This window comes from Chanos chanos, chromosome 8 (genome assembly GCF_902362185.1).
Source record: "Chanos chanos chromosome 8, fChaCha1.1, whole genome shotgun sequence".
Classification (NCBI taxonomy): domain Eukaryota; kingdom Metazoa; phylum Chordata; class Actinopteri; order Gonorynchiformes; family Chanidae; genus Chanos; species Chanos chanos.
The window spans coordinates 47,106,255-47,123,754 of record NC_044502.1 but is presented as its reverse complement, the minus strand read 5'-3'; the positions used below and the strand labels follow the sequence as shown (position 1 = coordinate 47,123,754).

At 44.6% G+C, this 17,500-nt stretch overlaps 1 protein-coding gene across 1 annotated transcript in view; it reads left to right on the top strand.

Moving 5' to 3' along the window:
* Nucleotides 1–2,474: 2,474 nt before the first annotated feature.
* The window catches only part of fhod3b (formin homology 2 domain containing 3b), a 150,313-nt gene continuing 135,287 nt past the window's right edge, over nt 2,475–17,500 (top strand). Inside the window, exons 1-2 of the mRNA XM_030783270.1 lie at nt 2,475–2,639; nt 13,194–13,300. Of these exons, the coding sequence (XP_030639130.1) occupies nt 2,475–2,639; nt 13,194–13,300 (272 nt within the window). The remainder of the gene's footprint in view (nt 2,640–13,193; nt 13,301–17,500) is intronic.

Genomic DNA, 17,500 nt, shown 5'->3' with positions numbered 1-17,500 from the left:
GTACAGATACGCATCTTTAATCTTTGGGCATCATTTCCCTGATAGTTACCTGTATCCGCTGGCTGAGCACGTCCAGGCCAGAGGAGTGTTCGCTTTGTTCACTCCGGCTGAACACGCCCAGGCCGGAGGAGTGTTCGCTTTGTTCACTCCGGCTGAACACGCCCAGGCCGGAGGAGTGTTCGCTTTGTTCACTCTGGCTGAACACGCCCAGGCCGGAGGAGTGTTCATGGCTTTGCTCACTCCGGCTGAACACGCCCAGGCCGGAGGAGTGTTCATGGCTTTGCTCACTCCGGCTGAACACGCCCAGGCCGGAGGAGTGTTCATGGCTTTGCTCACTCCGGCTGAACACGCCCAGGCCGGAGGAGTGTTCGTGGCTTTGTTCACTCTGCCGGCTCGAGGGGACACACTCTTGTTCTTTGTGTTCAGAGGCTAATGTGTGTGACGCAGCCCCGGTCTAACCCTGAGCTTCAGTCAGAGAGAGGGACATTTCTGTCGGGGATTCAAACCCACAACCTTCCAGCCAGCCATCAGATTCCTTACTGTTGTTTACCCTGATGTGAAAGTGCTGAGGTTTTATATGAATTATTAACATTGCCTTTTGAGACTGCATAGCTTTACTCATTCATCTCCTCATGATGTGGTAAACTGAGCATTGGTTTTAATCCATCAAACCAGTTGGTTCTTTTTTTCTGGGTAACCAAACTCCAGATGTCACGTTACAAAAACTGAGACTCTCTTTCCAGTCTTGAGCATTCACAGTGTGTGTATGTATGCATGTGTGTGTATGTACACACACACACATATATATATACACACACACACACACACATATATATTAACTTGTTTAGGACATATATATATATATATATATATATATATATATATATATATATATATATATATATGTGTGTGTGTGTGTGTGTGTGTGTGTGTGTGTGTGTGTATGTATATATATATATATACATAGACACACACACACACACACACACACACACACACACACACACACATATATATATTAACTTGTTTAGGACATATATATATATGTGTGTGTGTGTGTGTGTGTGTCCTAGAGACCTAGTGATGCAGTTTTGCTGGACTGCACCAAAGTATGTAACTGAAGAAATAACTGGAGCTAGTCTGATTTCTCTGCAAAATCCTTATTTATGTCACTGGCAAACACTTTCTAGCGTCCAACGAAGTAACACAGCCTGACGTAATTAAGGAAAAGATCCTTGTATTTTTCAAACACTTCTGAACGTAACAAATAATTTCGCCAAAACGAAACAGCTTAAAGTTTCGCTGAAAAGTTATGGAAACAGTTGGCTCGTCAGTAAATGGAAAAGATTAAATGGAAAAGATTGGCTAATTCTTTACTATTTTCTTTCGTGTGTAAATCTAACCTTTGGACAATAAAAGGAAGTAGAGAAAAATTATTCACGTGGTATGGCTCTGAATACTTTGTGATATTTTTGTCCCCTGAGGGGCTCATATCAGCCCAAATTCTGAAATCAATGCCGATACTGACCTCTTGCGTTGTGAAGCGGTACAGAAATAAACGAACTTCTGTCCTTTGACTTAATAAAAATGCATGTGGTTTGATTTCCACAAATGGCTTGAAAGATTTTTTTGGCCAAAGCCTCGAGTAGAATACATAAAGAGTCTTGTATGGTCGTTATGCCTGACGGGAGGACAGATGGTACAGTATTCTGTTTCCCAGCTGATCAGGCTGATTTGCCAGAAAAACCGGGATCAGTTTTATTAAATATATCATGAATTGTCAACACAGTACTTCAGCCAACCATACCATACAAGTATAGTTCACTATACTGTAGTTCACTGAGAGAGAGAGCGAGAGAGAGAGAGAGAGAGAGAGAGAGAGATGAACGATTTATAAATGTGTAAACGTCGACATCCACAATACATGAGTTCTTCCCGCAGTCTTCCTCCGATGCCAACCACAGGAGGGCGACAATACTCTGTCTGTTGGAGGTGATTCTTTTCCAGACTGCACTGCAGCTGAAGTTGAGTAGGAGCTGGAGGGAGTCCCCAGTCCCTCTCAGAATCCAGACACATCATATGTGCAGTAGCTGTCCCGTCCCGTCTGCAGTCTGCAGTTTGCCTGAGCACCTTGCCTGCCCGCTATGCCCTTGGATACTGCAGTTTCTCTTCGTGCGCAGAACTTCATTGCACAAATACAACTAACCACTAAAGCCTAACGGAACCTATATAGATACTCGAAGTAGCTGTGAAGGCTACCTGGATGTCTCTCTCCCTCTGTATTGCGGTTTTCTGTTTTTGTATCCCGATGCCAATGAACTGCAGACACTGGGACAAGTCAACGGTTAACTGACGGAGCAGGGCTTGCCGCTCCTCGGCTGAACCTGTTTGTGGACTGATACCAGCTGAGACAGAAGGATAAATCGGAGGATTTTTAGGTCGTATTTTTCAAGACCGACCTGCATGGATATATCATGGCTACGTTTGTATGCAGGGTCCAGTTCCTAGATGATACCGATCCGTTCAACAGCACCAATTTTCCGGAGCCCACCAGACCTCCGCACTATACGTTCAGGGAAGACATTCCGCTCATAAACCAGATTGCTGGAGTTCACAGGCTACTTAAAGCGCCACAAAAGGTATGATGACACTTAACCAATTAGTTTCATTTGTTTACAGAACTCACTCACTGTCGCGTTTATGTAAATCAGATGGAAACTGAACAACGCTGAAATGAAATAGAGAGAGACATATTCATTTAATTATGTCTCGGCAAAATGTTTTAACCTTAGAAAGGCAGAATCTGTCTCACTCCAAAGCAAGTGCGCTATGAGTTTGACGCGTCTGGTCTGTCTTCGGTGCCAGAGTTTGCGTCGGTAGAGGAGCTCCAGGGCGTCCATTACGGAACGCGGTCCTAGGATGTATGACTGAGAAACTCTAAACAGAAGGCAAGGAGAGCGTGTTTGCGCTCTAAACGGCAACACTTAGTCTGTTTACTAGCAGTAAATAATTCAGTTCAACCGTATGGCTATCCATCACTTTGACAACATAGTAATTAAAACACTGCCATTCGGATGCTCCTATGTTGGTAATAGGTAGATTGCAATGGTGGCACGTTACAGCTATTTTTACATTGTTGACTGTCAGTCCAATTCAGATGATTTAATTACAGTGAAACAGACTTCTTTCGCGTGGTAGATAACCTGAATCCTTTGATAAGGTCTCGCTTCAGTGACTGTTCCAACTAGGCATGAAATTTGAAAGCTTTGCTGTACATCCTGACCATTTGTTCAAGATGAACCAACTCTTAAGGCCTCAAATGAGTGCTGTGCTTTTTGAGGTCAAACAGAATTTCAGACAGCTGAGGGCCACGCTTGGCTGGACAGACAGCTCAGGAATGTCCATGTCCATGCTCACTGGAATCTGCAGCTGTCATTAGCAGCGCTAAAGGAGCGTTTGCCCAAATAAAGGTCCTCCACCTGAGTCTGCCTTCCAGTTCCTCAAATGATTGACTCACCTTCAAGGAACAACTCCTGCGTTCCTTATTTGTCCAGCCCACTCGACCGGAACCGCAGTTGGACCTGCTCATAAATCAGGGAAGCCGTGATATAAAAGTTCAGTTAGTTCTGCCTCGGTGTCAAGCCTCCCCATCGCCTTTGATCTTTCATCAATATCTGAGCTGTCAATCACCCCTGAGTAGTTTCACTCGGTGCTGTAAAACTTTGAGTAAGTACTAACCACTGGGCCGGAAAAGCCGTGATAAAAAGTTGAACTGCACTCTCTTGTGTCCATCCTGGTCCACCACAGTGACTGAGAACATTGTTCATAGACTCTTTATCTTTCACGACAGTCACAGTTCTCTAAAAGCAGGTATTTTGGTTCCAGTTCATTGGTGTGTGTATGTTGACTCTGTTCTTTACCTCAAAGGATTGAACTGTTATTTTGATTTGAAGACAGTTACCTCCAGATTGTCCACATGGAGAAGCTCCATAGCTGGGTAAAACCTGGGCCACAGTCTGACAGACCATGCCCGGTGCTGAGTCATCTCTGCCTCTCAGGCTTTTTGGACGCTTCACACAGCTGCTGTGGGTCTGGGTTTTTTTTGCATGTTTGCCAAGCATTTGTTGTCATGTGTCTGTAGAGCTAAAACTAAACCAGGAACTGAACCAGTCAGCACATTTTTCAAAGCATTGTTACTGGCATAATGAAGAACTGACAGATCTCCATCACATACATATGATGACTGTAGATAGGAAAATGGCTGCCTCTATCTATTTATCTATCTATCTATCTATCTATCTATCTATCTATCTATCTATCTATCTATCTATCTATCTGTCTGTCTGTCTGTCTGTCAGTAGAGCTATCTGTCTATCTATCTATCTATCTATCTATCTATCTATCTATCTATCTATCTATCTATCTATCTATCTGTCTGTCTGCCTGTCTGTCTGTTTGTCTGTCAGTCAGTCAGTCAGTCTGTCTGTCTGTCTATCTATCTAACTATCTATCTGTCAGTAAATCTATCTGTCTGTCTATCTATCAATCTATCTATCTATCTGTCTGTCAGTCAGTCAGTCTGTCTATCTATCTTTCTATCTCTCTATCTGTCTGTCTGTATGTCAGTCAGTCAGTCTGTCTGTCTGTCTGTCTGTCTGTCTGTCTGTCTGTCTATCTATCTATCTATCTATCTATCTATCAATCAATCAATCAATCAATCAGTCAGTCAGTCAGTCAGTCAGTCAGTCTGTCTGTCTGTCTGTCTGTCTGTCTGTCTATGTCCCTATCTATCCATCAGTTCTGCCTCTGTGTGAGGTGGAATGTTTTCTTCCTGGTCCCTGTGATGTTGTGCTTCTGAACCCCGGCTGTGTTCAGGTCTCTGCTGTCTCAGTAAAAATAAATAAATAATTAAATGATACTTTCCCAGTGACAAGCTTGGAGTGGGCCATTTGATCTGGGCCAGGCATTTGTCGGGCACTTACTTTAGCCCAGATGCTTAAGAAGTCAAACAGATCCCAGTACAAAGTGACTGGGGGGTCTTTCCTCGTGCTGACAGCAGAATGCCGCTCCGTTCAGATCCTCTAAAGCTCAGTAGGTGAGTCACTGAGCCCTTAGCAAACCACAGACAACCACAACACTCTGATTCAGTAGGAGTCCCCCTCCTCAGTGGGTCCTCCTCAGTCCTCCTCAGGGATGAGAAGAGGAGGGCTGGTGATTGGTTACTCATGGAAACCAAACGAAAAACAACTGTCCTGACTTTCTACGCGTTATTAGTCTTCAGACTCCCTCCCCTCGCTGTGACCGAGCGGCAAGCTCTGGGGACGCGAGCGAAAACCGTTTCGGGGGAGAAGGTTCTGTGCCGTGCCCAGGGTCAGAACTCGGCTCACATGATGGGTGTTTAGCATCAGCTTGTGAGAGGAGCAGCTGGTCTTGTCAATTTGGAAACAGTCTGTGGTTGCCATGGTCTTTCCCCTCCTCCTTCAGTGGAGGACAACAGATCCTCGGTTAGGAGTCCAAACCCCTTCTTGGCTCTCTTGCTCTACCTCATTCACTTGCTTTTTGTGAATGGGGTAAGATGCTGTTTTGGCACAATGGGCTGTTTGCTGGTTTAGCGTTCTCTAGCCCGTGCTTGCGAAAGGCCTGCGCATTGTTATTAATCATTAATTCCACTGAACGGATTCACTAAACTTTCACTAAACAGAAAGTGAGAAATCCACTGAAAAAAAAAATAAACAAAAAAGGAAACACCCGGAGGAGAAAGCAAAAGTTTTTGTTTTCTGTGAAAAGGTTGAGTGTATCATGGTTTCTCTGCAGCAGGGGACAGTGATGCTTTTCAACGTTTTTCTTTCTCTTTGTCAGCCCCTTACTTAGCGTTGACTCACTGCGTGGATATTTCAGCCCTCCCTGTGAGTGGATGACTGTGCAGATTGTGGAATGAGACCCACTTCTGGTATTGGCCGTGTCCTCTAATGCTGTGTGATGTCTGTTTTCCAACAGGATTTGTTGTAATCTGTGTTAATCAGGGCAATTCACTCTGTGTACTGTGACTGCTCGTGTACACACAGTCAAATGCCTGTGGATTTCTCGCTAAATCCTTCTTTTTGGTGGAACCTTTTTTGTCTGCTCATGTATTTTGCTGGAATAAAATTACAAAGTATCCGTAAGGAGAAGTTATGTTAAACACTGTAAAATATAGGCTAGTCCTGCGCGGCTGTGGCCAGCCCTGGGGATTAGCCTTACACATTGTTTTGCAGAGCTGAGGTTTTCTCTGTTCTCTTGGGCACCGTTGGCAGAGAGCTCCACGTTTGGGCACCGTTGGCAGAGAGCTCCACGTTTGGGCACCATTGGCAGAGAGCTCTTTGACAGGGACAGAGCATTGCTACTGTGGTCTCTTTGCGTTTTAACAAGTTTTACTAATTGTGTTGCATTTTTTGGATTGAGACCACAGACGATGTTTTGTTGCGCCAGTGCAAGTGTATGGCACACACATCAAGGACCCAGCTGCTCTGAAACGAAGTTATTTTTAGTCGTGCCAAATGACATTGTCTTCAGTTTGTGTCTTTGATGTAGCGTTAGCGTTGACTGCTAAAGTACGTTAGCAGAAGCGAGTGCAAACCACAATGTGGAAACTTAGAAATAAGATTTGTCTGTGTGTGTGTGTGTGTGTGTGTGTGTGTGTGCTCGTGCCAGTGAGAAGGGGGGGGGGGGTGGGGGGGGGGGGGGGGGGGTGGGGGGGGTTGGCTTCCTGACTTAGTGTTGGCTAGATTGCATCTTTAAAATGAAATTGGCGATGAAATTGAACGTGTGGATTTTGGTGAGAACTGGTTCCCAAAGGCCGATTTATTTTTTGCTTTAGCTGCCGTTGGGTTGTGCTCCTCTGGCCAGTGAAACAGTGTGTGCTCAGAGATGGAGGGACAGGGCACAGTGCTACAACCCAGGGGTCAAGGGTCATTATCTGGACAGGGGAGCTGTCAGTGCCGGTGATAATCCAGGTGCTGTTTATTTGGATTAACATCACTGTACATGTAATCCAGCTCCGCTGTGTAATCAACAGTGTGTGTTCATGTGCAGCTACATGAGTGTGTGTGTGAGAGAGAGAGAGTGTATGAGAAGGAGAGAGGGTGTATTGGTGTACATTCTGAATGTTTTTGTGTGTTTTATCTGAGTCTTGTTCTTCACTGGCAGGCTTTGGGACTTTTTGACTAAAACTACTCCACTTGGACTCTGTCATTGCTATCTTACTTGCTGCTGTATTTCTGTTTTTCCTAAGCATATCCGTTCCTCTGACTGATTTCCACCATACAGCTCGACTTTTTAGATACCAAGTGTCATGGCCTTCAGGGATGTGCATGTGTTTGTTCTCGTGTGTGTGTGTGTGTGTGTGTGTGTGTGCAGATGAAATGGTGTCTCAGATAGATGAAATCGTTCATAACTGTTGCTGGCAAATCTCTTACTATCACTCAGAGCTTTAGGCTATCATCCAAACATCCAGCAGGGCTTGAATCTGACCATGGTGAAGAGAGAGAGAGAGAGAGAGAAAGAGAGAGTAAATCGAGAGTTAGAGAAAAGAATGAAGGGTGTCTGCTTCTCATCGAATGCCAGCAAATGAGGCTCGAGCCAACACACACAGACACACACACACACACACACACACAGACACACACACACACACACACACACACACGCAGACACACACACACAGACACACGCACAGACACACAGACACACGCACACAAACACACACACACGCAGACACACACACAAACACACACACTCCCTAAACTCCCAAAACGTGAAACACCTGGCTGACACCTTGAGGAATATGCATAAAAGGCGGAGTAATATGGCCGCAGTATGAACAAGCTGAATCTAAGCCTGCTGTGCTCCTGTTGTTAACACCACAGGTACCTACTCCTGTAACCCTGTGCTCCTGTAACCCTGTGCTCCTGTAACCCTGTGCTCCTGTAACCCTGTGCTCCTGCAGTCTGGGCTCCTGTAGCCAAAATATCTGGGTCAACCTGAGAGCAGTGGGACACAGCCGGAGGCGGCGGGACGAGAGGAAAAAAAGAATAAATCCCCGTTTTGTTTTCCTACTAAATTACTTTGCCAAATTCCTGGCGGTTGCTGTTCGTTTGAGCTTGAAGCTGCATTTGGGAGAGTTGTGGAACACTTCTGTTTTTTGTTTTTTTTTTTGGTGGTTTTGTGTGAGGCCTGAACGTCGGTTTCTCAGGTGTGGTTATAGGAACTTCCATCTCAACATTTAAAGCTTTTTACCAACATTCTCTAACATGTACGTCACTTGTGTTGACACAGTTCCCTTGGTATATAATAGTTTAGACTCCTGTGTGTCCAAATAAACACACACACACACACACACACACAAACACACTGACAGTGTGAAATCTCTAATCTTGAACATATCCCTCTGATAACTGTCTGTATGCTACCACATACTTGAGCCTCACCCATAATGAGTTTAACACCCAAACTGTTCTTAGTCCAGTGGTCTGGGGTTACATCTGTCTGCCCTAAAATGAAAGCATACGTCATTCTGTTGTTAGATTGCAGAGCGAGTGTGTTTGCTGTCTCTCCACACCCCAAACGACTGCCTGGCCACGCTGGAACGAGGGAGCGCGGTGAACCTCCTCTCTTTTTAATGCTTCTTCTCACGTCACACCCGCTCCATTGCGTTTGGCTGTCAGGTTCGGCTCGGCCGTTTGAGGAGAACTAAATATAGGAGAACTAACTTTGTCCTGCATGTCTGGATTTCCTGTCAGTGAGGGATGAGTCCTGTAATCTGACCAAAACTGCTCTTTTGGTTTTAAGAGAGTCTGACATAAGACTTGTTTGACTGGAAGCTGCTGTATATGTCTGTGTTGTTTGTCTGTTAGCTGTATATGTCTGTGTTGTTTGTCTGTTAGCTGTATATGTCTGTGCCATTTGTCTGTTAGCTGTATATGTCTGTGCCATTTGTCTGTTAGCTGTATATGTCTGTGTTGTTTGTCTGTTAGCTGTATATGTCTGTGTTGTTTGTCAGTTAGCTCTATATGTCTGTGTCATTTGCCCTGTACTGTAGATCTCACAGTGAACCCGTGAGAATTGCAGGAGAATTTCTTGAGCATTACAATTGTTTAATTTTCCTGTCTGAAATTAATTGATGCTAAGTGATTGGAAGCTATGGAAAATGCATGACATGAGATATATGCAGACCTGTTTTTTTTAATGGTTAAACTGGTCCTGGGGTAAAATGATGTTATAGATCTGGGTTTTTCTTATGGTTAAACTGGTCCTGGTGGAGTACATGTTTTGTTTCGGTGCTGAAACATGACATGGTGGTGTGAGTAAAGCGATATAAGTGATTTGGCCTTAAGGATTCCAGTGCCTTATAGTGTAATGCCTTTAGCAGTTAGCATCCCATGTCTCTCCGTTTCTTTAATTAGATTACAGTAATTCATAACAGTAAACTCAACCACATCACAGCCTTGCTCAGACCTAAGCTGAAAAACAGTCTGGGTTGGGTTTGAGGTTTTATATTTGTGCTTTCGTTAGTGTCTGTTACCCTGTGAACAGGGATTCCCCCCCCCCACACACACACATCGTTCCTTTGTTATGGATGAAGCCATGACTCACCCTTCCCTTGTCATGGTTTAAAAGCTGAAAATGAAAAGGAATTGATGCCATTTTCAGTCAGTATACTTGACAAGAGAGGAAAATCATTTTTAAAGGCGTTTCTTTAGCTTCAGCTCTAATGAAATCAACACTCAGTGAATTCATGGCTTCTCAGCTCCTCTCCTACACCCTGAGGAAGTTTGTAAACATTTGTTTTAGTTTGTTTTCAAGAGCAATGTTTGCCCAATTCATTTTTCAACATTAAAAGGACCAAACTGGCAGATGTAGGTAACGGACATTGAATCTATTGCCCCAGCTTAAAAAAAAGAACAAGTTGGAAAAGAGAAGAGAGAACTGTTTTCAGATCTCCACTGAGTGTTTAATCTACCAGTCACATTACAGGACCTGTTTAATCTACCAGTCACATTACAGGACCTGTGTAATCTACCAGTCACATCACAGGACCTGTGTAATCTACCAGTCACATCACAGGACCTGTTTAATCTACCAATCACATTACAGGACCTGTGTAATCTACCAGTCACATCACAGGACCTGTTTAATCTACCAATCACATTACAGGACCTGTGTAATCTACCAGTCACATCACAGGACCTGTTTAATCTACCAATCACATTACAGGACATGCTAAATCTACCAGTCACATTAAAGGACCTGTTTAATCACCCAGTCACATTACAGGACCTGTTTAATCTACCAATCACATTACAGGACCTGTGTAATCTACCAGTCACATCACAGCACCTGTTTAATCTACCAATCACATTACAGGACCTGTTTAATCAATCAGTCACATTACAGGACCTGTTAGATCTACCAATCACATTACAGGACCTGTTAGATCTACAAATCACATCACAGGACCTGTTTAATCTACCAATCACATTACAGGACCTGTGTAATCTACCAGTCACATCACAGGACCTGTTTAATCTACCAATCACATTACAGGACATGTTAAATCTACCAGTCACATTAAAGGACCTGTTTAATCACCCAGTCACATTACAGGACCTGTTTAATCTACCAATCACATTACAGGACCTGTGTAATCTACCAGTCACATCACAGCACCTGTTTAATCTACCAATCACATTACAGGACCTGTTTAATCAATCAGTCACATTACAGGACCTGTTAGATCTACCAATCACATTACAGGACCTGTTAGATCTACAAATCACATTACAGGACCGGTTTAATCTACCAATCACATTACAGGACATGTTTAATCTACCAATCACATTACAGGAGCTGATAAATCTAAGGTTACCCCTGGCTCACCATGGAGGTCTGCTCACAGGTGGCACAGTGTTGATCTGCCTGTGAGTGACCCACTCCAGACTTTGAGATGGAGCAGAGAATGTGTGTGTGTGTGTGTGTGTGTGTGTGTGTGTGCACTCAGTTGAATGGAGAGTGTGTGTCAGCTCAATGCTGTTACATAGCTGATTCAAACACTGTCTCAAAGTGTGTGTGTGTGTGTGTGTGTGTGTGTGTGTGTGTATGTGTGTGTATGTGTGCGTGTCTGTGTGTGTGTGTGTGTGTGTGTGTGTGTATGTGTGTGTATGTGTGCGTGTGTGTGTGTGCGCGTCTCTGTGTGTGTGTGTGTGTGTGTGTGTGTGCGTTTCTCTGTGTGTGTGCGTCTGTGTGTGTGTGTGTGTGTGTATGTGTGTGTGTGTGTGTGTGTGTGTGTGTGTGTGTAGCTGATTCAAACACTGTCTCAAAGTCTTCTCTCCTCACGTCTTCATGACACTAAAGAACAACACAGTAAAATCTAATAAGCTCTTAACGGGCTGGTCTGGAGTCAGTTTGAATACTCAGCATTGTTGATATTGGTTTGGGACTTGGCTTTTTAGGGCAGATCAGAAGTCTGTTGTTAGTTTTAGCACAATTTGAGATTTGTACTGTAATGCCCCAGTACATTTCTGAGCCTTGAACTCTGCTCATACATTCAGACACTGTCCCGTCGGAACACTTTGGTATTCAAGGACCAATTTGTCAGCTTTGAAAATGATATTTCTGACTGTTTGAGTCCTCACCTCCCCTGCAGGTGTTGTTACAGCGATGTAAGACATAGCCGTCTCTGCGATGGAAATGGTCACTGAGGCGGGATGGAGGCTTCATGTTCCCGCTTACGGGCAGTTTAGTCGCGTTCTCTCAAGAAAACTCCACACGGAACAGGCCGATGGCGGATATTCATACCTGTCCCGTGGGCAGGGCTGGAATCTGGGAGTGTTTTGTGGGGTTACTGAGGGAAGTGTGGAGCAGGGGAGTGACTGGGTGTGTGTGTGTGTGTGTGTGTGTGACTGGGTGTGTGTGTGTGTGTGTGTGTGTGTGACTGTGTGTGTGTGTGTGTGTGTGACTGGGTGTGTGTGTAATTAGTGTGTTTAGAGTTGTGGCCGAGTGAGGGTTCACTCGTTGATTGACAGGTCTTACTGCTGCTTCGCTACGACCCCCGGGAGGTTTCGAATCCCGTCAGTGAGCTGTAATTGAGTGTCAACAAACAGGCAGGGCCTCCCGTGGAGGACCCACCCAGATTAAGAAGGGATCTTTAAAGACCCCGGCAGACCCCCGCTCAGCCCTGGACAGAGCCTGCAGCACTGGTGTGAAGAATGATAAATTGTCGACTTGAAGAACGCGCGGTCGTAAAAAACCCTTTGAAGTCGTTCCGAGTGATGACAGCCACGCTGCGGTACCATCTCATGACGTGTGGAAACGCCTCGGTGAATGAGCAGAAATAGACCAGGCATGTTTTTAGCTGTGTTTTATCAGGTGTATCTTCTGGAAAACTCGCACGATTAACCCTGACATATTTGCGTTGGGCTATCAGTGTCTCTGAGAAGAGTGGAGGAAAGTCGACATAACTGCCCTGATGCACTGATTAAACCTCTGATTTGCACTGTTTTTTCCAGTGACTGGAAACATGCTATTCAGATGAAGCGCATGCTAAGCTGTGGAACCACACCTCTTACAGAGAAAGTATTTCACGGTATTCCACGTCCATATGCAGCAGCGTCCCACAAATGCCTGGAACTAAGTCACTCACGGAAACTACAAAGGACTCACAAGGCAATTACGTCCCTGGAATGATGTCTGTGATTATGACAAACTGTCAAAACCCCTCAAAATGTAGGACACCAGTGTTGGTCTTTCTGTGCATGTAAACACACATATTTTCCTTTAACTGATGTTCTTTTTAAAGAAAAAAAAAAACAGTTATTACCTTCAATGAGATTACACTCCTCTGCAGTTGGCTTGCTAAGGGGGTGTTGGCTGTTAAGTGTCATCATTAGGAGTCGCCTACCCCCCCCACCCCCACCCCCCGCGGTCTGGTTAACAGTTTGCCTCAGTTTGCCATAGACAGGTCAGAGATACAGTGTGATGTCGGTGTGAGAATATTAGTTCTGCAGTAATGACTATACGTCCATTTAAAGCCCAGTGGGAGATCTCTGCCGTAGTTAACTGTAAACTGAGAGAATGATGTGTCACTCTTGAAAAGGTGTTGACTTTGCTCTCTCTCTCTCTCTCTCTCTCTCTCTCTCTCTCTCTCTGTCTCTTGGCAGCTTGATGACTGTGCTCTCCAGTTCTCACACAGTGGCACTTACCTGGACCTGGAGTCCACTCTGGCTGAGCAGAGGGATGACCTGGAGGGCTTTCAGGAGGACGGCGGGTAGGCACACTTTCACCCCACCTCTCTTTTGGTCTGCGGTTTTGCTCTGGTTTGGTATAATGCTCACATTACATGGTCATAAACAGGCCACAGTGGGTTTGTGTCAAAACTGGATCAGTCTGGTGAGGTTCCCCAGTCAGCGACGGTGGTCACCGCAGTGTCATTATTATGTGGAACTGCTTAATTGCACTAATTTTTCACTCTGATTCTCCATTTTCCATGAACTCATTTGCTGATCACCAGAACCTCAAAGACAGCGTGCCTCTTTGGGAACTGATTGGCTTAGGCAGTGTTAAGCTTTGGGAGCTGATTGGCTGAGGCACTGTTAGGCTTTGGGAACTGATTGGCTGGCGTTTGTTTAATGACTCGTGAAAGACTCGATGTTCTCCCATTGATGCTAATGGAAACTGCCATGGTCACTGTCATTTGACTGCAGGAAACCTGGACATTGAGTCCAGGACGTTTGGAGGGCTTGGGGTTCTTTGTTTAACTCCAGCTGAGCTGAAACATTCCTGTGTGTTTTACATCCTTGTTCCATGTACCAGGACCTGCGGACTCAGTGGTCCATGTCGTTATTTGATTGTAACTGTGTGGAAATGTTTCCTTGTAAAACTAATAGAAATAGGACTGCCCTGAACGCGGGAATAACGCTCTGTGTTCCTGTACCTACTGCTCCTGCCATAGACTTTCCATGATTAAGTTTTCCTTGTGCTGAGTAGGACCTGACCTGACCGGCAGGGCTAGAGGTGATGTCAGATCTCTTGCTGAGAGAGGTTGGCAAGGCCCAGAGTTCCAGGTTAATGGGCTCTAAGTACAGTTACTTACCCTTAATCTTAAGCCTGCTTTTAAATGGGAAATTAACCCCAATGGCAAGTCGTTTAATACTCAGTGCTTTGTTTTGTTTTTAATTGTCTTAATGGTTTCAGTGTTTGCTTTAGCTTGAGGTAAATGTATCACTCAGAGCTATGGTGAAACGTGTTTGCAGATTTTTTTTCTTTTTTCTTTTTTTAATTCTGTACCCTGGTAAACTGTACAATTCACAGTTTATAGCTTTCTGATCTGACCTAACCTCTGAAGGCCAGGAGCTACCACTGATGTCAGCCCAACTGTTGGCAAGTCAGCCCTGTTATTGAACAAGACCACAAATCCTGCTGGCCTTGGTCACTTTGTTTCAGTTGGCTCAGGGTCTCCGGGTTTCAGCTGAAGATACGGTGAACAAATGGAGGTTTTTGAAGACTGGGGAGGTTAAAGTGGGCCGTTCCGTGCCAGGCCACGGCCGTGCCAGCTGGCACCGGGCTCTCCCTGCCAGCGTGTGTTATTAGAACCACAGAGAGAGGCGGAGAGCGCTGAGGAGTGGAGGGGTGAATTATGGGTAATAGCAGGGTAATTCAGCACTGTAGGCTTTTATGGGCTCACTGCTCACCCCACATTGGGCTGTTGATTTTTGGTAATCACCGTGGCTGTTAAACAGTTTGCGTGAAGCGCGTGACTAAGACGGACTCGTTTCACTTTCCACGTCCATCCATGTCCTTCCTTTTATAGCCCTCTATCACCTTGAGTCACGCTTGTTTGACCTACATTCAGTCATTAAAAGGCAACTTCTTGTTTTCAGTTTGCTGATTCAATAAAAAAGTATGTCAATAAACATTTTTGTTGATAAAAATGTGGAAGCTTACCTAACGTAACTAATCTTTCTTTCTTTCTTTCTTTCTTTCTTTCTTTCTTTCTTTCTTTCTTTCTTTCTTTCTTTCTTTCTTCCTGGGTGAGTTGGGGTCTGACATCACTGCCTAAGTCTTAAACCTTTGAATTCTATTTTTGATCCGAGTATTAAACAGCTTTGTGTAGAGATTTTTGAAGAGAGCTAGAGCGGTGGATGTTTTTGGACATTTCTGACTCGGCTGTAGCATCTGTTAGTGACAAACTCTTTCTGACACTTCTGAGAATAAAGCTCAGTGACATCACTATGGCAGCATGATACATTGGATCATTTTAGAACATAATTTCGTTTCAAGACAAAGAGAACTTGTCCTCCTTACTCTCGTGTGGGGGGGCGACTCTTCGCCTTTCCAGCTGGCCTGTCTGTTTCGGAGCACTCGGTGGATCCCAGCTGAGCGGAGATCGCAGTCTGAAGGGATGGCTTGTAATGGATATGGATTACAGGTTGCATTCCAGAGGTGCCTGAGTCATATGTAGTCACTTTTGGGACTGATTAAGGAATGATCCTTTGACGCCTCATTTTATAATGGGCATATATCCATGTCACGGTGGTTTATCTCCTCTAATCACCACCACCGGCCCGTTGCACACAGAACCCCCAACTTCAGGCCCAGTTTGTCATCTTTAAAATTGACCCCAGACTTTGGCAGTCAGTCAACAGGTTCCAGGGAATCACTCTCCGTCTTTGAGCCTGTTCTCTGCCAGAGGTGGAGAGAGAAATTAGTATAAAATGACAGAATCTTTTTCCCCTGAGCAGGTTTTTTCTCTCTCTTTTCTCTCACCCATCCACCCCAGGAGCTGTTCTCGGGAATCATCTAGCCTCCAGCCATGGAATCTTGCCTGTCTCTTTTAATGAAGAAACTTCCTAGTTTCTTTAATTGGAAAACTTGACATATTTGTGCCGATTATACGGACAGAGAAGACCCTGTACACTCAGCCCTCGACAGGCTTTGTCTTCATCACAGAAGTAAATGACAGAGACGTCTCTTGGACTGAAACTCACTGACGCTGGGCATTACTCTCCGCTCTGTCTCTGCGTAAAACAGTGGAAAACTACCGGACTGCTTAGAAAACCTTGCAATTGTGAGCTTAAATTTGTTGTTGAGGTTTTGTCTGAGTGAGGCTTGCTGTGTTAATATGCTGTGTGACCAAACTGAGAGGAGGCTCTCAGCTGCTGAACACAAGGTAAAAGAATGTCATAATTAACATCATAATCAGACTGCCAGCCCAGTCAGAGAAAGTCTGTAAGTCTGTGCTTGTTTGTCGTGTTAAGGTCTCAGGAATCTCTACAGCTTTCTTAACATCCAACTACACAGACACACACACACACACGCACACACACACACACACGCACACACACACACACACACAACGTCTTTTCTTCTATATAATCACACTTACATCACACATACATACATCACACCTGCTTACATCACACATTCATCCTCCTGTCATCTTCTGGAACACACACACACACACACACACTCTGTGTGCCTCCCCCGGGGCAGGTCTGACAGATCAGAGGGCGTCCAGCTCCATCCTCCTCCATTACTTCACCTTTAATCCTACAGCACACGTATAGAACAGACTGACTCACAGAACAGACTGACTTACAGAACAGACTCACTCACAGGACAGACTGACTTACAGAACAGACTGACTCACAGAACAGACTGACTTACAGAACAGACTGACTCACAGAACAGACTGACTTACAGAACAGACTCACTCACAGGACAGATTGACTTACAGAACAGATTCACTTACAGAACAGACTGACTCACAGAACAGACTGACTTACAGAACAGACTGACTTACAGAACAGACTCACTCACAGAACAGACTGACTCACAAAACAGACCATATACAGAACAGACTCACTTACAAAACAGACCATATACAGAACAGACTGACTTACAGAACAGACTGACTTACAGAACAGACTGACTCACAGAACAGACTGACTTACAGAACAGACTGACTTACAGAACAGACTCACTCACAGAACAGACTGACTCACAAAACAGACCATATACAGAACAGACTCACTTACTGAACAGACTGACTTATAGAACAGACTCACTCACAGAACAGACTGACTTACAGAACAGACTGACTTACAGAACAGACTGACTTACAAAACAGACCATATGCAGAACAGACTCACTTACAGAACAGACCATATACAGAACAGACTCACTTACAGAACAGACCATATACAGAACAGACTCACTTACAGAAAAGGCTCACTTACAGAACAGACTCACTTACAGAACAGACCATATACAGAACAGACTCACTTACAGAACAGACTCACTTACAAAACAGACTCACTTACAAAACAGACTGACTTACAAAACAGACTCACTTACAGAACAGACTCACTTACAGAACAGACCATATACAGAACAGACTCACTTACAGAACAAGTTTCAAGTTTATTTAGAGCCCAGTATCACTGTTTACAGTCTCAAAGGGCTTTAC